This window comes from Xenopus laevis, chromosome 7L, assembly GCF_017654675.1.
Source record: "Xenopus laevis strain J_2021 chromosome 7L, Xenopus_laevis_v10.1, whole genome shotgun sequence".
NCBI lineage: Eukaryota > Metazoa > Chordata > Amphibia > Anura > Pipidae > Xenopus > Xenopus laevis.
In genome coordinates, this window is record NC_054383.1 from 109,799,087 (window position 1) to 109,819,264 (window position 20,178).

Genomic DNA, 20,178 nt, shown 5'->3' on the forward strand with positions numbered 1-20,178 from the left:
TAAAGGTGTAGCACCTCCCGGTATTCTGATAAAGGAGCATTCATAAAATTTCAGCCCTGAGTTTTCTATGTGCTGATATGTTTTGCCTGTACCTGAACATTCCCTGTACCTGTATGTCTCCACTGCTGTATGTTTGCCTGTACCTTTACGTTGCCAAACGACACTTTGGTTTCCAAAGTGTTGAGGAATGTGGGTGGGGCCCCATGTGAAAAACCTGCTGGAGGGGACTGTACCTGTCAGACTGCTACAGGCTGGACACACAGGAGGTCACACGTAGGAACTGCCCGACCAACTTGCCACTTGGAATTTGTCTTCATTGCTCTGGGATTGGGGATTAACCAGCTGGGATTTGCTCTGCGGCTTCTGGAGTTGAGGTGAGAAGCAGTTTCTGTTTTCCTGCTTCTACTGTATTTGTGCTTAGAAGGTGCACCTGCCTGCCAGGGTTCTACAGGTTTACTGCCTGTCTGCAAACTGCCTGTGGCTGTGCTCAACTCTTCTACTGTTTCTACCTGCCATGTTCTATGGATAATATATAAATATAAAAAAATCTTGAAAAAGGTCCCAATGGGGACAGAAACGTCGGTAGTATATACTATGAAATAATATATTTGTTTTTTGACACTGCAAGACCCTTGGTGCTGGATATATTTGTTATGTATACTGTGTATATATATATATATATATATCCATAGAAGCTCACAGCACTCGATTCCTTACGGAAATGTGGTTTAAAATTTTATTTTGCCAAAATCACATCAACGTGTCTCAATTCAATCGTCATGCTTTGTGGATCAAAACACATTGATGTGATTTCGGCAAAATAAATTTTTTAACCAAATTTCAGTGCCGGGAGTACTTTCTACTATAGCGATGGATAACTGATGGTGAACATATGTATAGATATAGGTTATGTTTGGTATATGCTGTATTGTAGTCTATTGTTACATATATATTGTGATATGTATGTATATAGAACTGTACTTCTAATAAATGGGGTAGGACTTTAGGTACTTAGGGCAAAGTCCACTATATGAGGGTTCATTATAGTCCAACAATTAGTTATCCTGCTCTTGTATTTTATATATGTGTTAGATGCTGCACCTTTTTTTTCCTGTTGTACAATGCTTAGAAATAATTTGTTATAAATAATGTAAATTCTAACATGATTGTGCTGGGGCATGTGCCAAGAAAGTGTTTTAAGCCGGTTTGGCATTTCAGCCTGATCCCCTTTATATAGATTAAAACCTGATCTATATAGAGAGAGAGAATGCGCAGTCAATTAATTCCTTCCCCTTGGGTATTTAATCAGCTTTGTGTGCTTTCACTTGGTTTGCTCTGTGGATTATAACTGTTTGACTAAAAGGGGGGGGGGTCTGGATGATTCTGTTGCTCCTCTTAATTTGGATAAAGTAGAGATTTAGGGTGAAAGTAATTGAACCCAGATTATATGTGCATAATTGGGTCCATCATAAACACAGTAAGCAGTGTATGTGATTGGCAGTGGTATGAAAGCAAAGTCAGTCGTGATATGGTCACGTTCCCTGGTTAGACTGTCAACATTTCAGCCCTGTCATTTTGCTGTCAGCACGAACAGGACTTTCCGTTTGCAAAGCGTCATCTATAGGAGAACTCAAATGCAACTCCATTAATACAACAACCGGCAAGGAACTACTAACCCTAAACTAATACATACATGTCTATATAGTGACACTGGTCTGGTGTATATATCAACCCAGTGAGAGAAGTGCTTTCATTTCACTTTCATTTCACAAGTTGTCCTTGTGCCAGCAGCAACCCCTATTGTTTAGGACCCACTTCTTTGATGCTTAAGCTGGCCATAGATGTAAAGATTTTTAAAAGATCCGGTCGTCATCGTGAGACCACGATTATCTCGAAACGATCGTACGAATTATCCATCAACTAAAACAACCATTTGCTAGGAAAACAAAGGGGAGCTGCCTGCTTTATAGTTGTAAGCATCATTTTTCCCATGAAATGAAGTCAGGATCAGGAATGGCATAATATAAGGAATATATTGCTTTCCAAAGCACAGGGAGACAAAGGCATTTATCCAAGTTTACAAGGGAAAGGAACCAATATTGCTGGGTTTAGCTCTGAATGATTCTTTTTATTGCCTCTCATCCCAAACAAGGTCACACAAGGTTGAGGCGTATAAAGGAAACATTTTCCTTTAATTGATCAGGGAGAGCATCAGCTCCGGCCTTGGATAATTCATGTAAGCCCTGCCCCAAAAACAATATTATCACTCTGTTTCAGCCAATAGGCAACCAAGAAAAAAAAGCCTGTAAGTGAGCAACTTCTTAAAGGGATACTGTCATGGGAAAAAAATTCAGTTGATAGTGCTGCTCCAGCAGAATTCTGCACTGAAATCCGTTTCTCAAAAGAGCAAACAGATTTTTTTGATATTTAATTTTGAGATCTGACATGGGGCTAGACATTTTGTCAATTTGCCAGTTGCCCCCAGTCATGTGACTTGTGCTCTGATAAACTTCAATATTTTTTTACTGCTGTACTGCAAGTTGGAGTGATATCACCCCCTCCCTTTCCTCCCCAGCAGCCTAACAACTGTACAATGGGAAGGTAACCAGCAGCAGCGTTCCTAGAGGGGACGGGCCCTGGTGCGTGACGCACAGCTGTTCCCCGCCCCCCTCCGTACGGCGCGCTGACAGGGTAATTACAGTGGCGTGCGGCGCTGCCGGGGGGCCCTGAGGGGGTGCGGGCCCTGGCCCGCTCGCACCCCCTGCTCCCCCGGTAGTTCCGCCACTGGTAACCAGATAGCAGCTCTCTAACACAAGATAACAGCTGCCTGGTAGATATAAGAACAACACTCAATAGTATAATCCAGGTCCCACTGCGACACATTCCGTTACATTAAGTAGGAGATACAATAGCCTACCAGAAAGCAGTTCCATTCTAAAGTGCTGGCTCTTTCTGAAAGCACATGACCAGGCAAAATGACCTGAGATGGCTCCTACACACCAATATTACTACATTTGCTGTAATTAAATGTTATATTTTTTTATTTTTTGTAGAGTGAATTATTTGCAGTGTAAACAGTGTAATTTAGAAATAAAAACTACATCCTATAAATCATGACAACATCCCTTTAACTAGCAGATCGGGGACTAAACTCAGAGTATATGGAACCCCCCTAGGTAGAATAAGGGTGCACCTTCTGCACCCTCAAGTGACTCCTCACCCTACTGAAGCAATCTGATCTCTTTCTGTACACAGTGATTTATCTCTGACAAACAGGAGTTTAATGCCCAACACTGAAAATATCTATAATTGTGCAGAAAGGAATGATGCCCACAAAGCAAACATGCCCTTTGAATAGTGCTGGAATCACTTCTAGTTTGGGAGTGACATCGTGCAAGCATAGCTCCACAGGAATTTTCCACCGACACAATGACATAATGACTCACTTCTGATGTCATGTCCTTGTCATAGTAAGTCTATGAATCTCAGGGTGACACATAACAAGGAGCGCACGCAAATCTATAAACCCAGCTGAACACTATACATATTATGGTGTATTGATAGCATAAGAGCACAATGTAACTGTACAGTGCAGCTCTAATAGATTTGAGTCGAAGCTCAAAATGCTTAAGACCTGTGTTACAGTAGTCTTACAATAGGGCGCCAGGGCAGTGTTACCTTCTCTCTCTGTTAAGAATCTGAATTGCTGCTAACAAAACAGCAAATTGTGTAAAATGTTCTCCTTATTCTATTGTGCGCAATCACACAACTAAACTGTTTTACCAGCGGCACTTCCGTTTCCAGTACAAAGGTACATTTTTGCCCACGCTAAAGGCAGTTTAACAGAGAGTCCTATGTGTTCTTGCCCTTCAGGGATTCTTAAAAACCTAGATCTTAAAGGGTAACTTTAATTAGTGAGGATTATTTAATTATGAGCTGCAGACTTGTTATTGATACTAACCGCATACTCTGTATGCAAGGTGTGGTCCCTGTTATCCTGCATTATAAATAATTACAGAAGGAGAGGGATAAAGCAATTTCAAGCTAAAATTAAAGACAAGAGCCTATTGGAGCAATAACTGGAACTGAGACCAGCGTGAATGATTATACGGGGAAGTTATAGATTCCTCTTGCTTCTGCTTTGCTGATTATTTCAATTTTGTGTGTGTGCCATGGTTTAAAGCTATTGTGGGAATGATTGCTTAGTAGTAATTCTGTAGGGGCATCAGCCTTTGTATCTCCATGGATGCTGGGAATTTCATGCAAACAACAGCTAGGCCTGCAAGATGGACAGTCCCAATTTATGTACTGAAAAATTGCTTTCCTTGCATACAGCAGCAATAAATGTACCACTATTGCGGGTACAGGCTTTCTCCAGCTATCATTAGTTGACACTGCAGTAAAGAGGCCTACAGTATACAAACTTTATATCATTTCCATTCTGGTTCAAGACATAACTACTATGCTAATGCTGATGACAGTTTCACCAGTTTGCAACAACAGGTCCCTACTCTTCATTAATTAGAATGATGCCCGCGAATGGCCCAGATTCATAGAACAGAGACTGAACAGAAGTTTTACTATTCTGCAGTAGTCATGTGCCATATTTGGTGGGTGTGCTGCACTGTGCATGCCTCCTATTGCACATTCACTTGCCTTCTGTTTTACACACGCATTCCTCCTATTGCACATGCCTGCTACTGCACACACCTGTACTTCTGTTGCACACCTGTGATGTTCACGTAACAAGCTAGACAGCAACAAATAACGGCATCTCTGCACTAACAGGTTAGTTAGTGGGAGCTCTACTTCCACAAAAGGTATAAGGTAGACTAGTTGTAAATGTGTCTAAAAAAGGCATGACCTCCAGTTCAAGTCACTCTCTGTGTTCTTAAATGGCCACCATATCTCAGTTGGCTCTTTGACTTTTAAATTATTATCATAGAGCAGTGATCTCCAAATAGTGGCTCACATGCAACATGTTGCCCACCAACCTCTTGGATGTTGCTTCCAGTGGTCTCAAAGCAGGTGCTTATTTTTGAATTCCAGGCTTAGAGACACGTTTTGGTTGCATATAAAACATGCATACTGCCAAACAGAGCCTCCTGTAGGCTGCCAGTCCACATAGGGGCTACCAAATAGCCAATCACAGCCCATATTTTGGCTTCCCCGGGGACTTAGTGCATGCTTATGTTTTTCTCCAACTTTTTTACATTTTAATGTGGCTCATAAGTAAAAAAAGGTTGGGGATCCCTGTTATAGAGTCTCATTGTAACCAGCATAGTTACCCATAGCACCACCCAATCAGCAATGTTTTTTGATTCATAGCTATGGGTTGCTGCTCTGGTATAATAACTTATTTTAGTAAATTAACACATTGGATTTTGTACATGGATTCATGGTTAGCCACAATTAGCCCACCAACATTAACCTATATAGGGCCATAAGCAAAGTGTTTTGCCTGGGAATAGTAGTAGCCATAAAAGAAAAGGCAAATGATTATTCAAAGATGAAGACAGGTTATTTGTTGGACGATCATCATGATTCCTGCCCTTTTATCACTTTTCCTGGCAAAGTTATGTTGGGTAAGCAGTTATGTTTTGGGACCTAAATCTCTGGAGAGCACACAAATATTTCTTGGGTCACTGTGCCTGTGCCTTTTCCTATACTCTATAAATAATTTACTTCTCTATTTTCAGCAGCTTGAGGGCTGTAGGGTGGGCATTTCAAATATGCCCACCCAGGCAACTTTTTGCTCTGTCAAATGGATGTTACTCCGCAAATTCACTAAAATGCGGATTTTACTGAACGTTACCTCTTTCGCCAGACTTGCCTTCGCCAGCTCAGACCAGGCGAAGTGCAATGGATTGCATAGATCTTCCCCAATCCTCAATTACTTACATCATATTGTCCAAGGGTAGGATTACACAAGCGTTTTCGGCGCGATCCGAATGCAACGGAAATAAGGTAAGCAATAGCATTGTCGGATGGTGTTGCAGCGGTGATCTGACGCGACACAACGGTCGGATAAAGAAGCTGTGTGCTGCGTCTGCATCTGACAGTCGTGTTGCGTCGAATCAACTCTGCGACTTCATCCGGCATTTGTATACCTTACCTTATTTCTGTTGCATCTGACTTGACGCCTGCGTTTTTGCGCAGCGCGTCGGATCGCCCCAAAATCGCCCGTGTAGTCCTACCCTAAGTGGAAAAGTTCAAAAAATGCTGCCGTCTTTTCCTTTATTCAGGGTGATAGGCTGCAAAAGTCCTAAAAAAATTTTTTTTGGTGTAACTGGTTCCCCCCATACATTTTCTAACATATAAAACATTATTTTACAGTGGGCTCATGTGTAGGGCATTATAACAACTCTATTATCATGTTCCTGAACATGTGTAGTTGTCAGTGTCAATGTTATGTATTAGATGCACCATGTAACATAAAAACGTCCATTCAACTTAAAATTTTCCGCCGTATGCAAATTAGCACAAGACCTCTAACGAATTTCCGCTAGTCAGAATTGAACGGTAGCGCATCTTCGCATTGCCGAAGTAATGCTAGCGAAAATTTACCAGCGTCCGTGGTGAAGGACGAAACTTAGCATTTTAATTAATTAGCGTTGTCCCAGTGAATTTTCGTCTGGCGAAGTGTTGCGATGGGTGCGAAGCGGTCACTGGTGAATTTTTGCCCTCGAGTAAATCTGCCCCATGGATTTTAGGACTACAAAACCTGGTAAAATAAGTGATATGAGGATTGATGTGTGCGCTGCAGCTTTTCCATGCAAGTGTTTCTCTGTATTAGTGTTCTCAAACTGAGCATTAAATGACTGTTTACTGATTGTGTGATGCGTGCACTAAAGTTTAATCCAAACCCTTCACAGTTGGGCAGGTGCCTTCTCTGACATTGGATCAGCAGCCACAGTCTGGTTACTGCAAAGTCTATGCCCCTTGTGTTACAATCTGATCTGAATTTAATTCCATAACCCAACACTTACTGTACATACTGTGCAACACCAGATTAAAAGCTTCTCTCAGACTTACTTAATATCAATGATTCAGCCCATAATGCCTTGTGTGCTATAAGCCTAAAGCCACCACTGCAAAAGCAGTGTCTTCTCTGCTATTTCTGCACTGGTGGTTCTTACTCTTGAAACAATGTAGGAGACATCAAATAAGGCTTGTGAAGAAGCATGCTGGAGGGGAACTGCATTCTGTGCTACATTGTTCTGTATAGAACCTGGAGAGCAGAAAGGGGCAGGGACACATTATATTTACAAATATTATTATTAAGTTATTATAATAATTATTATTATAAGAATTAACATGTTTGGTTTCTTAGGCAATTATTATTTTATTTTGGGTTTATATTCCCTTAAAAAGAACATGGACATATTCACATAGAGGTGTCAAGTTAAGCAAGAATATCCTTTTATTTACTTGCCTTGCTTGACTTTCCATTCAAACTTGTTGACTTTTTATAGTATTGTATAGATTTGTTATGAAGTCAGTCCAACCTGCTTATGGAGAAACTTTCCAGAACCCTGTTTCCTAGCTACAAATGGATTCTTTATAATTTATGACCTGCAACAGACAGTTTTATGGCAGAAACACTTTCTCAATTAGTGCCCTAACCCTGCATTTAGTTGTGTATGTGCTCAGCCAGGTGCATCCACAGAGAGAAATGAAAACTTACAATCTAAAAGTAGAAGGGGGTTTGAAGCACAAAGGGTGGTGGTGATTGTTATCCCTTGACTACTCCTGACTATATGATATCAGGTAAGAAAAGTATAATGGCAGCTCCTACTTGTGGTAGTCATGGATGGAGATTTGTAGCTGCCGCTTCTAAATGGGTACATTAGATATAAGATATTGCAAATCCATGAGACTATCCTCATTCTAAAGGAGCCTGTCTGCAGCCGGTTTCAGCACATGATAAAAAGGAGCCAGTGTGACCGAAGCTAATGGCATTATCCCTGACTTGATAACGATCCTCTCCTGCATGAGGTCTGTGGCTGGCATGGAATGAGGTGGATCAGGTATGCAGAGGATCTAACTAATCAGCATCTCTAAAGGGCGAGTCAGGCTCTGGAATGCAGAGGTTTTGACACAAAGCTGACGGAATAAAAGAGTTTGGCTTCCGATGGAATCCAGCAGGTGTAGCACACCTTTATCTGTCATTACACCATAGCCCGATGGTGGCACGCCTTCCCTACTGCTGCTGCTTTGGTACAGGGCGTGCTAAATAACATACACACCATTCTCTGATTCACCCTCCTCATTCCATTTATTGCCTTGAGAAATCAGTGATTGAGGAAAATGTGGAAATCATAAAACATAAAGGAAGGAACTACTGTAAATGACCTATGTTTCCTTATGTTTGCAGTGGGTGTGCTCTGCTCGTCTTAAGGTAAACACTGAGGCCATGTTTTATAATGCCAACAGGCAGCCACTCTGCTAGTGCTAGTGGATTGGAGAGAATTGCATCTGGCTACAAAACAAAGAGACAGCTCGAGAGAACAGAGATGGATAAACAAACATTAAATATAAAATAATCATATAGAGAAAGTGGAAAAGCTGGCGTGCCTTCACAAACTTCTGGTTCCCAAAGGCTTTAAAGAACACTGGAATACACCAATATAGAGGGGTTTTCATTCTTTTCCACCAAGGCAATATCAACAACTAGGTGATGCCCACTGAAAGCATCAGGGAAACTACAGGCCTTACTGTGCCTCCACAGATTAATATTTGTTCTGTTCATGTATGAGTACTCAAAAGTGGTTTCTTGTAACCAAACTAAAATATTCTTTATATTTAAAGTGCTCCTATTTTAGATATCTTTTAAAGCAGTGGTTCCTAAATTGTAGGTTTTCCGCCAAAGAGCCCAAAGGCCATTTATGCTGTCTGTCTTCACTATGGAAGTCCACCTGACACTACTTGAAAATGTTCACATAACAGGGGGCATGGCTAGATCCAGGGTTTCTCTGTTGGTGTACCATGAACCTTACAGTGAATGCAAGCTAGCATGAGATTTGGGAGGAATCCATATTGGCTTTTCCTGAAAGCCTAATCTAAAATCCAGGGTGATAATATTAAGTGGTTCCAAACTATCCAGAAAACTCCAAATTACGGAAAGGATGTCTTCCATACAAAGGTCATCAAAGGATGACTCCATTTTATCTAAATGATCCACATTTTTCAAATGATTTCTCTTTTCTCTGTAATAATAAAACAGTGCCTTATACTTGATCCAAAATAAATATAATTAATCATTATTGGAAACAGAACCAGCCTGTTGGGGTTATTAAATGCTTAATTTATTTTCTAATAGATTTAAGGTATAAAGATCCAAATTACAGAAAAATCCGTTATCTAGAAAACCCCAGGTCTCGAGCATTCTGGAAAATAGGTCCTATTTTATCTAAATAATCCACATTTTTAAAATGATTTCACTTTTCTCTGTAATAATAAAACAGTGCTTTGTACTTGATCCAAAATAAGATATAATTAATCATTATTGGAAACTGTTGGGGTTATTTAATGTTTAATTCATTTTCTAATTGATTTAAGGTATAAAGATCCAAATTACAGAAAGATCCATTATTTAGAAAACCCCAGGTCCCGAGAATTCTGGAAAATAGGTCCCATACGTGTAATGTACTTCTATAGGATAACTGATATCACAATTTAGTCAGATATCCCAAACCTTATCATTAATTTGTTTGAATGCAAAAGAAAAAAAAAAGCTTTAACCCAAAATATCTGAAAACTTCTTTGAGATAACAAAGGACTCCTGTACCCAAGCTATATCTTAAATCAAAAACATCTCTAAACTAGTAAGCCATCTAATTACCTTCATATTATATTATAAACCCTTTAATTATATTCTTTAGGAGGTTCAGTGTGAAGATATTTATAAATTATATATATATATATATATATATATATATATATATATATATATATATATATATATAAATATATATATATATATATATATATATATATATATAGTAGGCTTTAGGGCAGAGCAATTAGTCATTTACATATGTCCTGTTTTGGTTCAACCAGTAGTTAATGGTATGGTGCTCCTCTCCAGTAAAAAAAAATATATGCTTAACCACGGTGCTTTGCCATGCTGCCATGTTGTTTCATTTTCCCATGTATCGACCCTATGCTGCTACATGTGCATTATAGTAAAAGTCATTATAAATATAAGAATAAATATCTGGGAATACTTTTAGTTTCTACAAGTCTGGTTGACAGGCTAACCAAGACAGAGGTGACTATTTCTCTTCCCTGTATCTTTCTGAGCTTCTGGTGACCTTCTTTATTAAAACCAGCAGGTTTTCTCATATTGGATGCAGTTCTACTTCAAACAAGAAATTAGTCCAGGGCCCAATGGGATCAAATAACAATCTGCCAACTGAAGAATACTTTTCAGTCTTAACATAATGCGCACTTTGTAGGATTGTGTGCCATTTTATAAATGGGAATTTGCATTTCATTGCATGCAAACACAACCTCCATGACCAAGGGAATAATCAGAATTGTCTACCACTTCTGGACATTTAAAAGGGAATTAAGCACTGTTTACAGTTCCTTTGTATTACATTTTTAATACATGTTCTGTAAATTTAGTCATTGGTTATTCCAAGAGAGTAAACAGCCGGGAACTATCTTATGAGGTAACATGCTCTGCATAGTCTAATGCAGGGGTCCCCAACCTTTTTTACCCAAGAGCCACATTCAAATGCAAAAAGAGTTGGGGAGCAACACAAGCATGAAAAAAGTTCCTGGGGTGCCAAATAAGGGCTAAGATTGGCAATTTGGTAGCCCTAAATGGACTGGCAACCTACTGGAGGCTCTGTTTGTCCATAAACCTGGTTTTTATGCAACCAAAAACTTGCCTCCAAGCCAGGAATTCAAAAATAAGCACCTGCTTTAAAGTCACTGGGAGCAACATCCAAGGGGTTGGTGAGCAACATGTTGCTCAGGAGCCATTGGTTGAGGACCACTGAAATATCAACCTTTGTTGGTCAGTTTTTCATGAAACATGGTGAAACATCTGGCTTTGTAGAGGGATATCTTCTGAACAAACATTCTTAGACAGGGGAGTACCAAGAAAAGCCCTGCATTGTTATGTAAATCATGATTAGTCAGTCCCCTTAAAGGAAAATAAGAGCTCACAAAGAATTAGTCTCTAGACATTCTAAACCTTATGTTTTGGATTTTGTACCAGCCCACAACCACTACAGCCCTAAGCTTCTCAACAGCAGCCTGAGCATACTGTAAGTGTCATCTGCAGGATATCAGGTCCTCTGAATGGCAGTGCGGAAATATCTAGGATTTATCTAATCATCCCTTTAAAAAGGAATACCCCCCAGTGGATCACTCAGCTTGTGATATGATCTAAACGCGCATTCAGCTGAATGCCTGTTAGATTACCATGAAAAAAAACAAGATATTTTCCAATGATGTAACACAGCGCTTATACCGGTCATGCTCTAAGGATAAAACAATGCATGCAGTTGTCAAGGGGGTTATAGGTTGACGTGGCCATGATCTGTGCATTGAATGTTCACATAATATCTTTAAATAGCTACCTGTGTTTGTGGCAGGTGAAACATGATTATTTGGTGTGGCCCCAATCAGTGCTTGGATTTTGTAATCTGTCAATCTGCTGTATATATTAAAGGGAAAGCTGATTTGTGTCCTGTGTTTAACCTCCACAAATCTCCCCTTTGTGGTCAGCCCTTTTCCTTTTAGAGTTCCAATGAGCAGGAGCCTCTTTACCTCCTGTATCAGACACTATTTAAATGTCTGATATATATATATATATATATATATATATATATATATATATATATATTGTTGTGTTGAACAGTGCTGCGGAATATGTTGGCAGTTTATAAACATGTATGAATAATAATATTAGCAATATATATGCCATATTTCAAGAGAGGCATTTTCTGTGCAGTCCATAAGATATGGGGTTCACTTGTATATAAGATATGTATTATATAAGATATTGTGTGCAAAGCTGCAGAATACTGTATGTTGGTGCTTTATAAATACTACTAATATTAATATATTAGTAGCCTATAGCTCTTTGGCTGTATTACAGTTACCACCACCCTGTAATAGCTTTCGGCCATTAGCTCTGCCTGCACTGTCCCCTCTCTTCCTGGCTGCTGTTTTTGCAGGGTTCCTCTATGTGTAGGTTCCAGAGCAATGCACCCCCTAAAGACAGCTTTGCATGGCAGAAAGTGTTATGATGAATTTACATAATAACCTTATAGAAGAACACGAGTCTGAGGATTATTTTCTAATGGGGAGGATAAAAGGCTAATTAACATTCAGATGTTGTTTGTACCCAACGTCCAGCTGATTGATCATTCACCGCAACACCCTGGAACCACCTTCCCAAAATGTTTGTACTCATTCCAATGCTATCAATTATAAGCAATCAAAGGCAGAAGGCAATGATAATATACCGAGTGATGAAATGATGATCTGAATAATACCTTTTATTTACTTACCTTGCTTAGCGTCTATGTGATGTATATTTATTTAACAGGGTATCTAAATAACAATCAGTCACAGCAATGACACTTACAGGGCCGTGTAAAAGATACCGGATTACATTAGGGAATTGTTCATGCACACAGGCACCTGAGAGTCTCATATCAGCATCACATACCTATGTCATGCATTACCTGTCATGCACGTGACTGCTGCTCTCCACTCCCTGGGTTGGGCACTATATTAAAATGTTAATATATAAATATATACATGTGTGTATATATATATATATATATATATATATATATATATATATATATATCCTTTGGTATTGCCACCCTGTTCCATCCTTCCTCCCGTAGGCCAACATCTACGTTAGCTAGCACAGCAGGCTGTTTGCTCCAGGTTGCCCTGTGTCAGCTACGTAGCCCCAGCCAGCTTCGTGCCAGCATTTCAGTGGATCTCATTTCTGCAAAACTCTAGGTGAAATTATTTTAACCTATTTATTATCTGAGAATATTCCTTAGATGTCAGTGGAACATTTTCAGTTGATAAATATTACAAATTGCTCTGGTTTTACCTTGTCACATACTGCCCTCTGGGTATTGGAGCCCTAGCTATACTATTTGAAATAAAGACCAAAAGAGGCAAACTTCCCTACATGGAACATCAAAAGAAGACATATTTGCTGTTTTTCCTATCTTACTTCTTCACAAATGAGTGATTTAGTGGCAAGGGTATAAAGGTCATGTCTAGGAGTCAGGAATACCTGTATTTGGGTAGATTCAGAGGGATGGCAATGACAAGGACCCCTTGAGAGTCTGAGCCCCATACCAGTTGCTTCCCCTAGTTTGCCTCTTTGTTCTACGAGTAAACCATTGTTATTTTGTCATGTATTTATCAGCATAAGAATAATGAACATTTTCTCACCTAACAGAAAGAAGAGACAGAAGACAAGATGAGCTCCTCACCTCTGTAAGTATTTCACACAGTACCCCGTAACAAGAATAACTCACAATTGAATACATTGATTTTATATTTCATTGTGATATGCCTAGAATCTACTATCCGGGATGCTTTGGTCATACCATATCATATATCCACTGAAAAAATATTTAAAGGGGTAGTTCACCTTTAATATAACTTTTAGTATGTTATAGGATGGCCAATTCTAAGCAACTTTTCAATTGGTCTTCATTTCTTATAGTTTTAATTATATAATTATTTGCCTTTTTCTTTTGACTCTTGTGTGGGTCACTGACCCCATCTAAAAACAAATGCTCTATACAGCTACACATTTAATGTCATTGCTCCTTTTTATTACTCGTCTTTCTTTTCAGGCCCTCTCTTCATATTCCAGTCTCTTATTTAAATCAATGCATGGTTGCTAGGGTCATTTGGAACCTAGTAAACAAAACTGCTGAATAACAAGCCAAATAACTACAAAACCACAAATAATTAAAACAATTTAAACCAGTTGTAAATTGTCTCAGGATACCAGTCTCTACATCATGCTAAAAGTTAACTCAAAGGTGAACAACCCCTTTAAACATTGAATTAACCCAAAAAGAATGTTTTGCCATCAACAGCTTAGTAACCATCAAGTACAAGGTACTGTTTTATTATTACAAAAAAAATTGTATTTGATTAAACTGGACTCTGTAAAAGGACCTTCCCTAAAATTGTAGATTTCTGGATAGCAAGTTTCTAGATAAGAAATACCATACCTGTACAGTACATCGCAGTCATAAATAACCTGTAAAATATATCATTGTAATGTTGCTTAGTTTATAGAAACTTGTGTATAAAAATGATGGCCCCTGCTTTAAAATATGAGGGCATTACAAGTAGTTTTAGATTTCCATGATCATTATAAACATATAGGCACTCGGCCTGAGTCCTTGTGCCTTTATTTGGTTATGCAGTACCGTGGTGACATTGAATATTCTTTTACAGTAGAAGGTACATTATCCCAACCAGGGGCCATATACAATATACTGTAACAATATAAGTTATTCTGCATACACGCAAACATTTATTATTCTGAGAATATGAAGAAGCAAGCAAAGTTATTTCCTGGAAGATATTATATTGGTTAAAGGTTGACATTGGAATGCATATTCCTTGTTATAGACTGACCTTGCAGAGGTCATTGTGTCAGTAGCCACAATGTGCAGTATCAGAACATCTCCTTATGATTGGGAAGTTACAGCATTGTAACATTTTAGCTTTATCACTGTAATCAAGGGCTTGAAGTCTTATAACCAATAGTAATATGTGTCATTTGCCTGGTACAAAACAAGCCAGCTGAGTAAGAGACCTGTGGAGAAGGCTAACTTCAACTACATTGTTTCAAGAGACAGAACCAGCAGTGCAGAAAGAAACAGACATATATGGCTTTTTAGTGCTGAAATGGTTGGCATTTTCTCTATGCTTTCCATGCTACATACACTTCTATGATACCTTGACGTGGGGGTTAGCTTTAGTTACTTCTATTTCCTTCTATTTTTTTTTTTATTCCTTCAAGGCATCTGTTATATAAGTATCAAATTGGCAGTTGGCTCAACATTTATCATCTGATATTTTGTACAGGTGCACTGAAGATAAAGAATAAATCAGTTGCAGAAATCCAAACTGAGAAGCTTTTTTTAACAACTTCCTTTAGGCATCGGATAGGGTTGCACCGGTGGTACAGACTACTGCAGTGTCCCTGTCCGGATTCTTTATGTACTGTAAATCAGCAGTGCTTTATGCCTGAACCTTAATTCAACAAAAATCTGTAATTTTTTCCTTCTATATGATCTTATTTTATTAGGCTCAACGGGGTGTTGAAGCCAAATGCCAAATCGATTTACGGTAAGTCTGATATTCCATCTTAGAAACACTTTTTAATTATAGAACGAAACAGAAACCTTTGGATTCATAGTTGTTCTATCCAAGGCAAATACATTTAGACAAATAAATTGCAAACAAATGTCTGTTTATTAGGAGGTATAAGAATAAACTGAAAGTACAATATTGATATAAAATGCAATATACTGACCACATTGAAGTAAAAAAATATAGATCATATCTAACTACCGTACCAGAGAAATAATGAATAACAGAGGGGCAATTCCAAACCAGGAGACAATATAAAGGATATTTAAATAAGGAAACACAAGAAATTACTCCTATATAATGTAGTCCACAGCTACTGTATGTGGTTTGCCTCTCTACTTTTTTTTACTGATGAAATGAGGAGAACCTCATGAAACATTTACTGGTGTTTAAGGTAGGCCACTTATTGTGCTTGTACACCATTCCAGAACTATATCCAGCAGTGGTTTGGTTTCCCTGTTTGTAGCAAGTTGTCCAGATGAGGGCTGTGAACATTTTCTTTGCAAGCAGCTATTAGCCGATATGCAATAATACTATAAATGTTTATTTTATATTATTTTTGATCAAGTTCTGGTTAGAAAATGTTAGAATAATTGCTGAGCTTCATGAATTTATTTTCCTATAAGTACGCAGTGAAAAGGGTTAGACTGGGCTACCTGAATACCAAAATATCTACCAGTGGGCCCATCTTAGGAGAATTCCTATCAGTCCATATTTATTTCCACCATCGCACTATATAAAAACCTATACTGTTGGTATCATCTGTATGTAATTGCTGGGAAAGGGATCCTTGGTGTCCAGTCATTGGGATCAGCCATCATTTAGGCCAGGCCGGTAAAATACCGGCCAGGTGACAAGCCTAGCTCTAAGAGATCCAGCCAACACTGAGTGGAAATGAATTGGGGGATACTGATTGGTGCTACTAGAAGTTATGGCTCTTTGTCGCACCAAGTCCAATTCTTTCTGTGCTGGGAATTCCCCAAAAGCAATTGCCAATCACATCAAGTTTGCTGTATCTTGGGGGGGTCATTAGGGATTATATTGTATGGCCAAGGATTATTTTATTAGTTCTTTATTACACTGGGGAGTGTCCCTTCTTTTTGTGTGTACACTGCCTTTTGCATTCTGCTTGACTACTCTGAATATCACATAATTGGCCAGATTCAGTTTAGTGAGAAAAGGTTATCTCCTGGTTTTTCATATGAAAACTCATGGACGAGGTTCAATTTGAGGAGAAAAAACTTTTCTCCAAATTCAGTTCCAGTTTTTTTCCCATCGAGTTTTCACATGATAAACCTGGAAATTAGTTTTTCTGAATTGAATTTCATCTCAAATAGAACCTCACCGTAACTTTTCACGTGAAAAACTTTTTTCTCACTTACCACTACACCTACCTGTTTTCATTTTTAGTTGTATGTTTGTATGTACTGTACATAGGGTTGCCACCTTTTGGTATTTTACCTGCCTGGCCGGTAAAAATGTTGCATGATCTCAATGTTAAGTATAGGAAAAAAAACATAAAAACTTAGGATGGCCGGTATTTTGTTCTAGAAATGGTGGCAACCCTAACTGTACATACACAACAACCATTCAACAGCCAGTGAAATGTAACACTAGACTAATACACAACATCTAAATGTGTAACTGCTAATTTGACTGATATTGAAGCCTAACTTATACTTGTTATAAGTTCCCCCATGGAAATCCATTTATTTAGCTTTCACTCCTGCGTGCATATAGGAGAAGATTTTCAACTTTGCGGTTGCTAACCCATAGCAGTCAATCAATTTGGCTTAACTTTCTGTAATTGCAGTAACCGCCCATATCTTGTGCTGAACGGTGGAATGCAGACAGGCATAACATATAGAATTGAGCTTCTTCTGTTCTTGTTGCATTAAACAAAATAACATTAATTATTACATATACTGTAACCTGTAGTCTGAACTTGGCAAAGAAGTGTTTATCTAGAACCTCAACTACTATGTACTTATCTATGTAATGCTAATTATTATAGTACTAAGTCTATGCCAGAACACATCATTTGTTGTTAATGATGCATATTTACTTGAGCTTCTTTATTGAGGACCCAGTGGGGATAAATTAAAACATTTTAGTGTCAACCCTATAAAACATTGCACATTCAAAAAAAAAATCATATATATTTCTAGTTACAAAAAAGCTGTGGGCCTTCACTTTATTTGCCCTCTGTTTATAAAAAGACTAAGAATAATCCTTAAGTAAACAACAGTATGTCTAGAAGGCAGCAAGAACACACAGGAATATGTTGCTCTGAGCTCACCATAACCAGCAGCTTCCTGTTTAGAGAAAGTCTCCATTGAGTCTATCAACCCAAAAGAACAATGTGTTTGTTGTAGGTCTCTACAAACAGGTCCTGCTGTGGAGCCAGCACAAAGGGTACACAGATTAAATGCACGTGTCAAGTCGAGTTTTAATAAAAGGTGAACTACTGTAATTCTTATAATGTAATCTGTACATTGTGTCTATTCCAGTATATTAGTGAGCAGTCCAGGTGCCTAGGCTTCAGGATAGCGAAATAGTTTGTGCCCCTCTAGTCTTTGCATCTTCTATACAAACAACAGTTATCAAATAAAGTAAAATTATAGCCTTGGTTAAAGGATAGGTGAGTGTATCCTAACAAAGCTACAAAATTAACTTCTATGTATAATATTGGAGCACTTCAGAAAGCAGAACATACATACATATATGCATCTATCTATTGTATTGATGTGGTTTAGAAGACCACATGGAAGTCAAGCAGCCAATATCATTAGTGACATACCAGGAGGATTTAGGTGGTGGGTTGCTGCCTGAGCTACTTCATGGCTGCGTGCAATAATGTTTGGCTAGCCCTGGAGCACCATAGCCAGGTAGGATTTCTGCGCCTTTGGCTAGATCCTAAGAATATCCATTATATGAGATTTACCTAAGTATTTGATGTGGCTAGTACTCATCGCACATAGTCCTACTGGTGGGAGTTTGGCCAGCGGGACATTAGCACAAAACATCTCCAGGCAAAACAGAAGCACACATAAACACTGATTATTGTCATGAGTACAAGTTACAAAGCATGATGGGACTACTGGTTCTACCAGGACACATGAATATTAGGAAATTATTTTTCAATGCAAGCAGTAAAAAAGTACTTTGTTTCATGTTTTCAAAATTGGAAAAAAGTTCATTTTCCCTGGCTCTACTTTATTCAGCATAAGTAGTAAAATGGCTACCTTTTACTTCTTTTCACTGTTTCCCATCTAAAGTGTTTCATTTGCTCCTGTCCTGACATGTCCCTTTGCTTATGACTGCATCTATTCTTCTGCTGACATCATACTATCTGCTACTGAATGACTCCCTCCTTTTACTGAATGGCCCCTCTCTGAAACCTCTCAACACTTAGGTGTTATTATTGTTCCACACAGTGTCGGACTGGGATACCAGGGGCCCACCAGAAAACCTTAGACCTTGGGCCCAGTTTCCAAACTCTTATTCCTACTCTCCTCACTCAACCTCTTTATTCTCCTAGTCTTTTATATCTACTTACTCTATTCTTCCATTATTAAGCATTTTTCCCATAAATAAATAGGGAATTACCATGAAATAGGCTAAATGGTTAGAAGCAAGAGGGCCCACTGACTCCTGGGCCCACCGGGAGTTTTCCTGGTATCCCGGTGGGCCAGTCCGACGCTGGTTCCACAATTTTTACAGGGCTATTGCCCTTCTTTTAAACCCTGTAAACCTTCTGTTAAACGTGTACTACTAATAGATCAATAAAATGATGGCACATGTTGATAGACAACTATAAGTAAGTTGAATGCAACTGTAATCAACACATCATTTCTGAGAAACTTTGGGATTAGGGATCAAAGTACTGAAAACCTGAGGCTGAAAAGGGAACAGGAGACATTTCTTGCACCCAGCAGTTGTTTATACATTGATAACTCATAAATAGCTGTTTTATATATTTGCCTTTCCCTGATTAGCAGTTTCTGTTCCACACCTTATAAAAAGGATACACATTTGTAAAAGTATATACCAACGCCCTGTTTTCTTTCATTCCTTTCATAACACATTTGTTTGTCAAAGGCAAATTTGGCCTTTTTATGAGATTTGCTTCCAAAAGTTGTGACTGTAGTGCAGAGAGAATTCTTATTTTCCTTATGCTTCAGTTTCCAGTTTGTAATGATGCTTCCCCTTGCATGTTATCTCTGTGATGCTTCCCCTTACATGTTATCTCTGTGATGCTTCCCCTTGCAAGTTATCTCTGTGATGCTTCCCCTTACATGTTATCTCTGTGATGCTTCCCCTTGCAAGTTATCTCTGTGATGCTTTTCCTTGCATGTTATCTCTGTGATGCTTCCCCTTGCATGTTATCTCTGTGATGCTTCCCCTTACATGTTATCTCTGTGATGCTTCCCCTTGCAAGTTATCTCTGTGATGCTTTTCCTTGCATGTTATCTCTGTGATGCTTTTCCTTGCATGTTATCTCTGTGATGCTTTTCCTTGCATGTTATCTCTGTGATGCTTCCCTTTGCATGCTATCTGTGATGCTTTTCCTTGCATGTTATCTCTGTGATGCTTCTCCTTGCATGTTATCTCTGTGATGCTTCTCTTTGCATGTTATCTCTGTGATGTTTCCCCTTGCATGTTATCTCTGTGATGCTTTTCTTTGCATGTTATCTCTGTGATGCTTCTCCTTGCATGTTATCTCTGTGATGCTTTTCTTTGCATGTTATCTCTGTGATGCTTCTCCTTGCATGTTATCTC

At 38.7% G+C, this 20,178-nt stretch overlaps 1 protein-coding gene across 4 annotated transcripts in view; it reads left to right on the plus strand.

Annotated features, from left to right (window-relative positions):
- The first annotated feature begins 230 nt into the window (after positions 1–230).
- Positions 231–20,178, plus strand: part of eps8l1.L (EPS8 like 1 L homeolog) — a 52,418-nt gene continuing 32,470 nt past the window's right edge. For all 4 annotated transcript variants that reach the window (XM_018226233.2, XM_018226234.2, XM_018226235.2 and 1 more), the window contains exons 1-3: positions 231–374; positions 13,454–13,491; positions 15,332–15,372. In XM_018226233.2, coding sequence (XP_018081722.1) covers positions 13,475–13,491; positions 15,332–15,372 — 58 coding nt within the window. In that variant the 5' untranslated portion in view covers positions 231–374; positions 13,454–13,474. The remainder of the gene's footprint in view (positions 375–13,453; positions 13,492–15,331; positions 15,373–20,178) is intronic.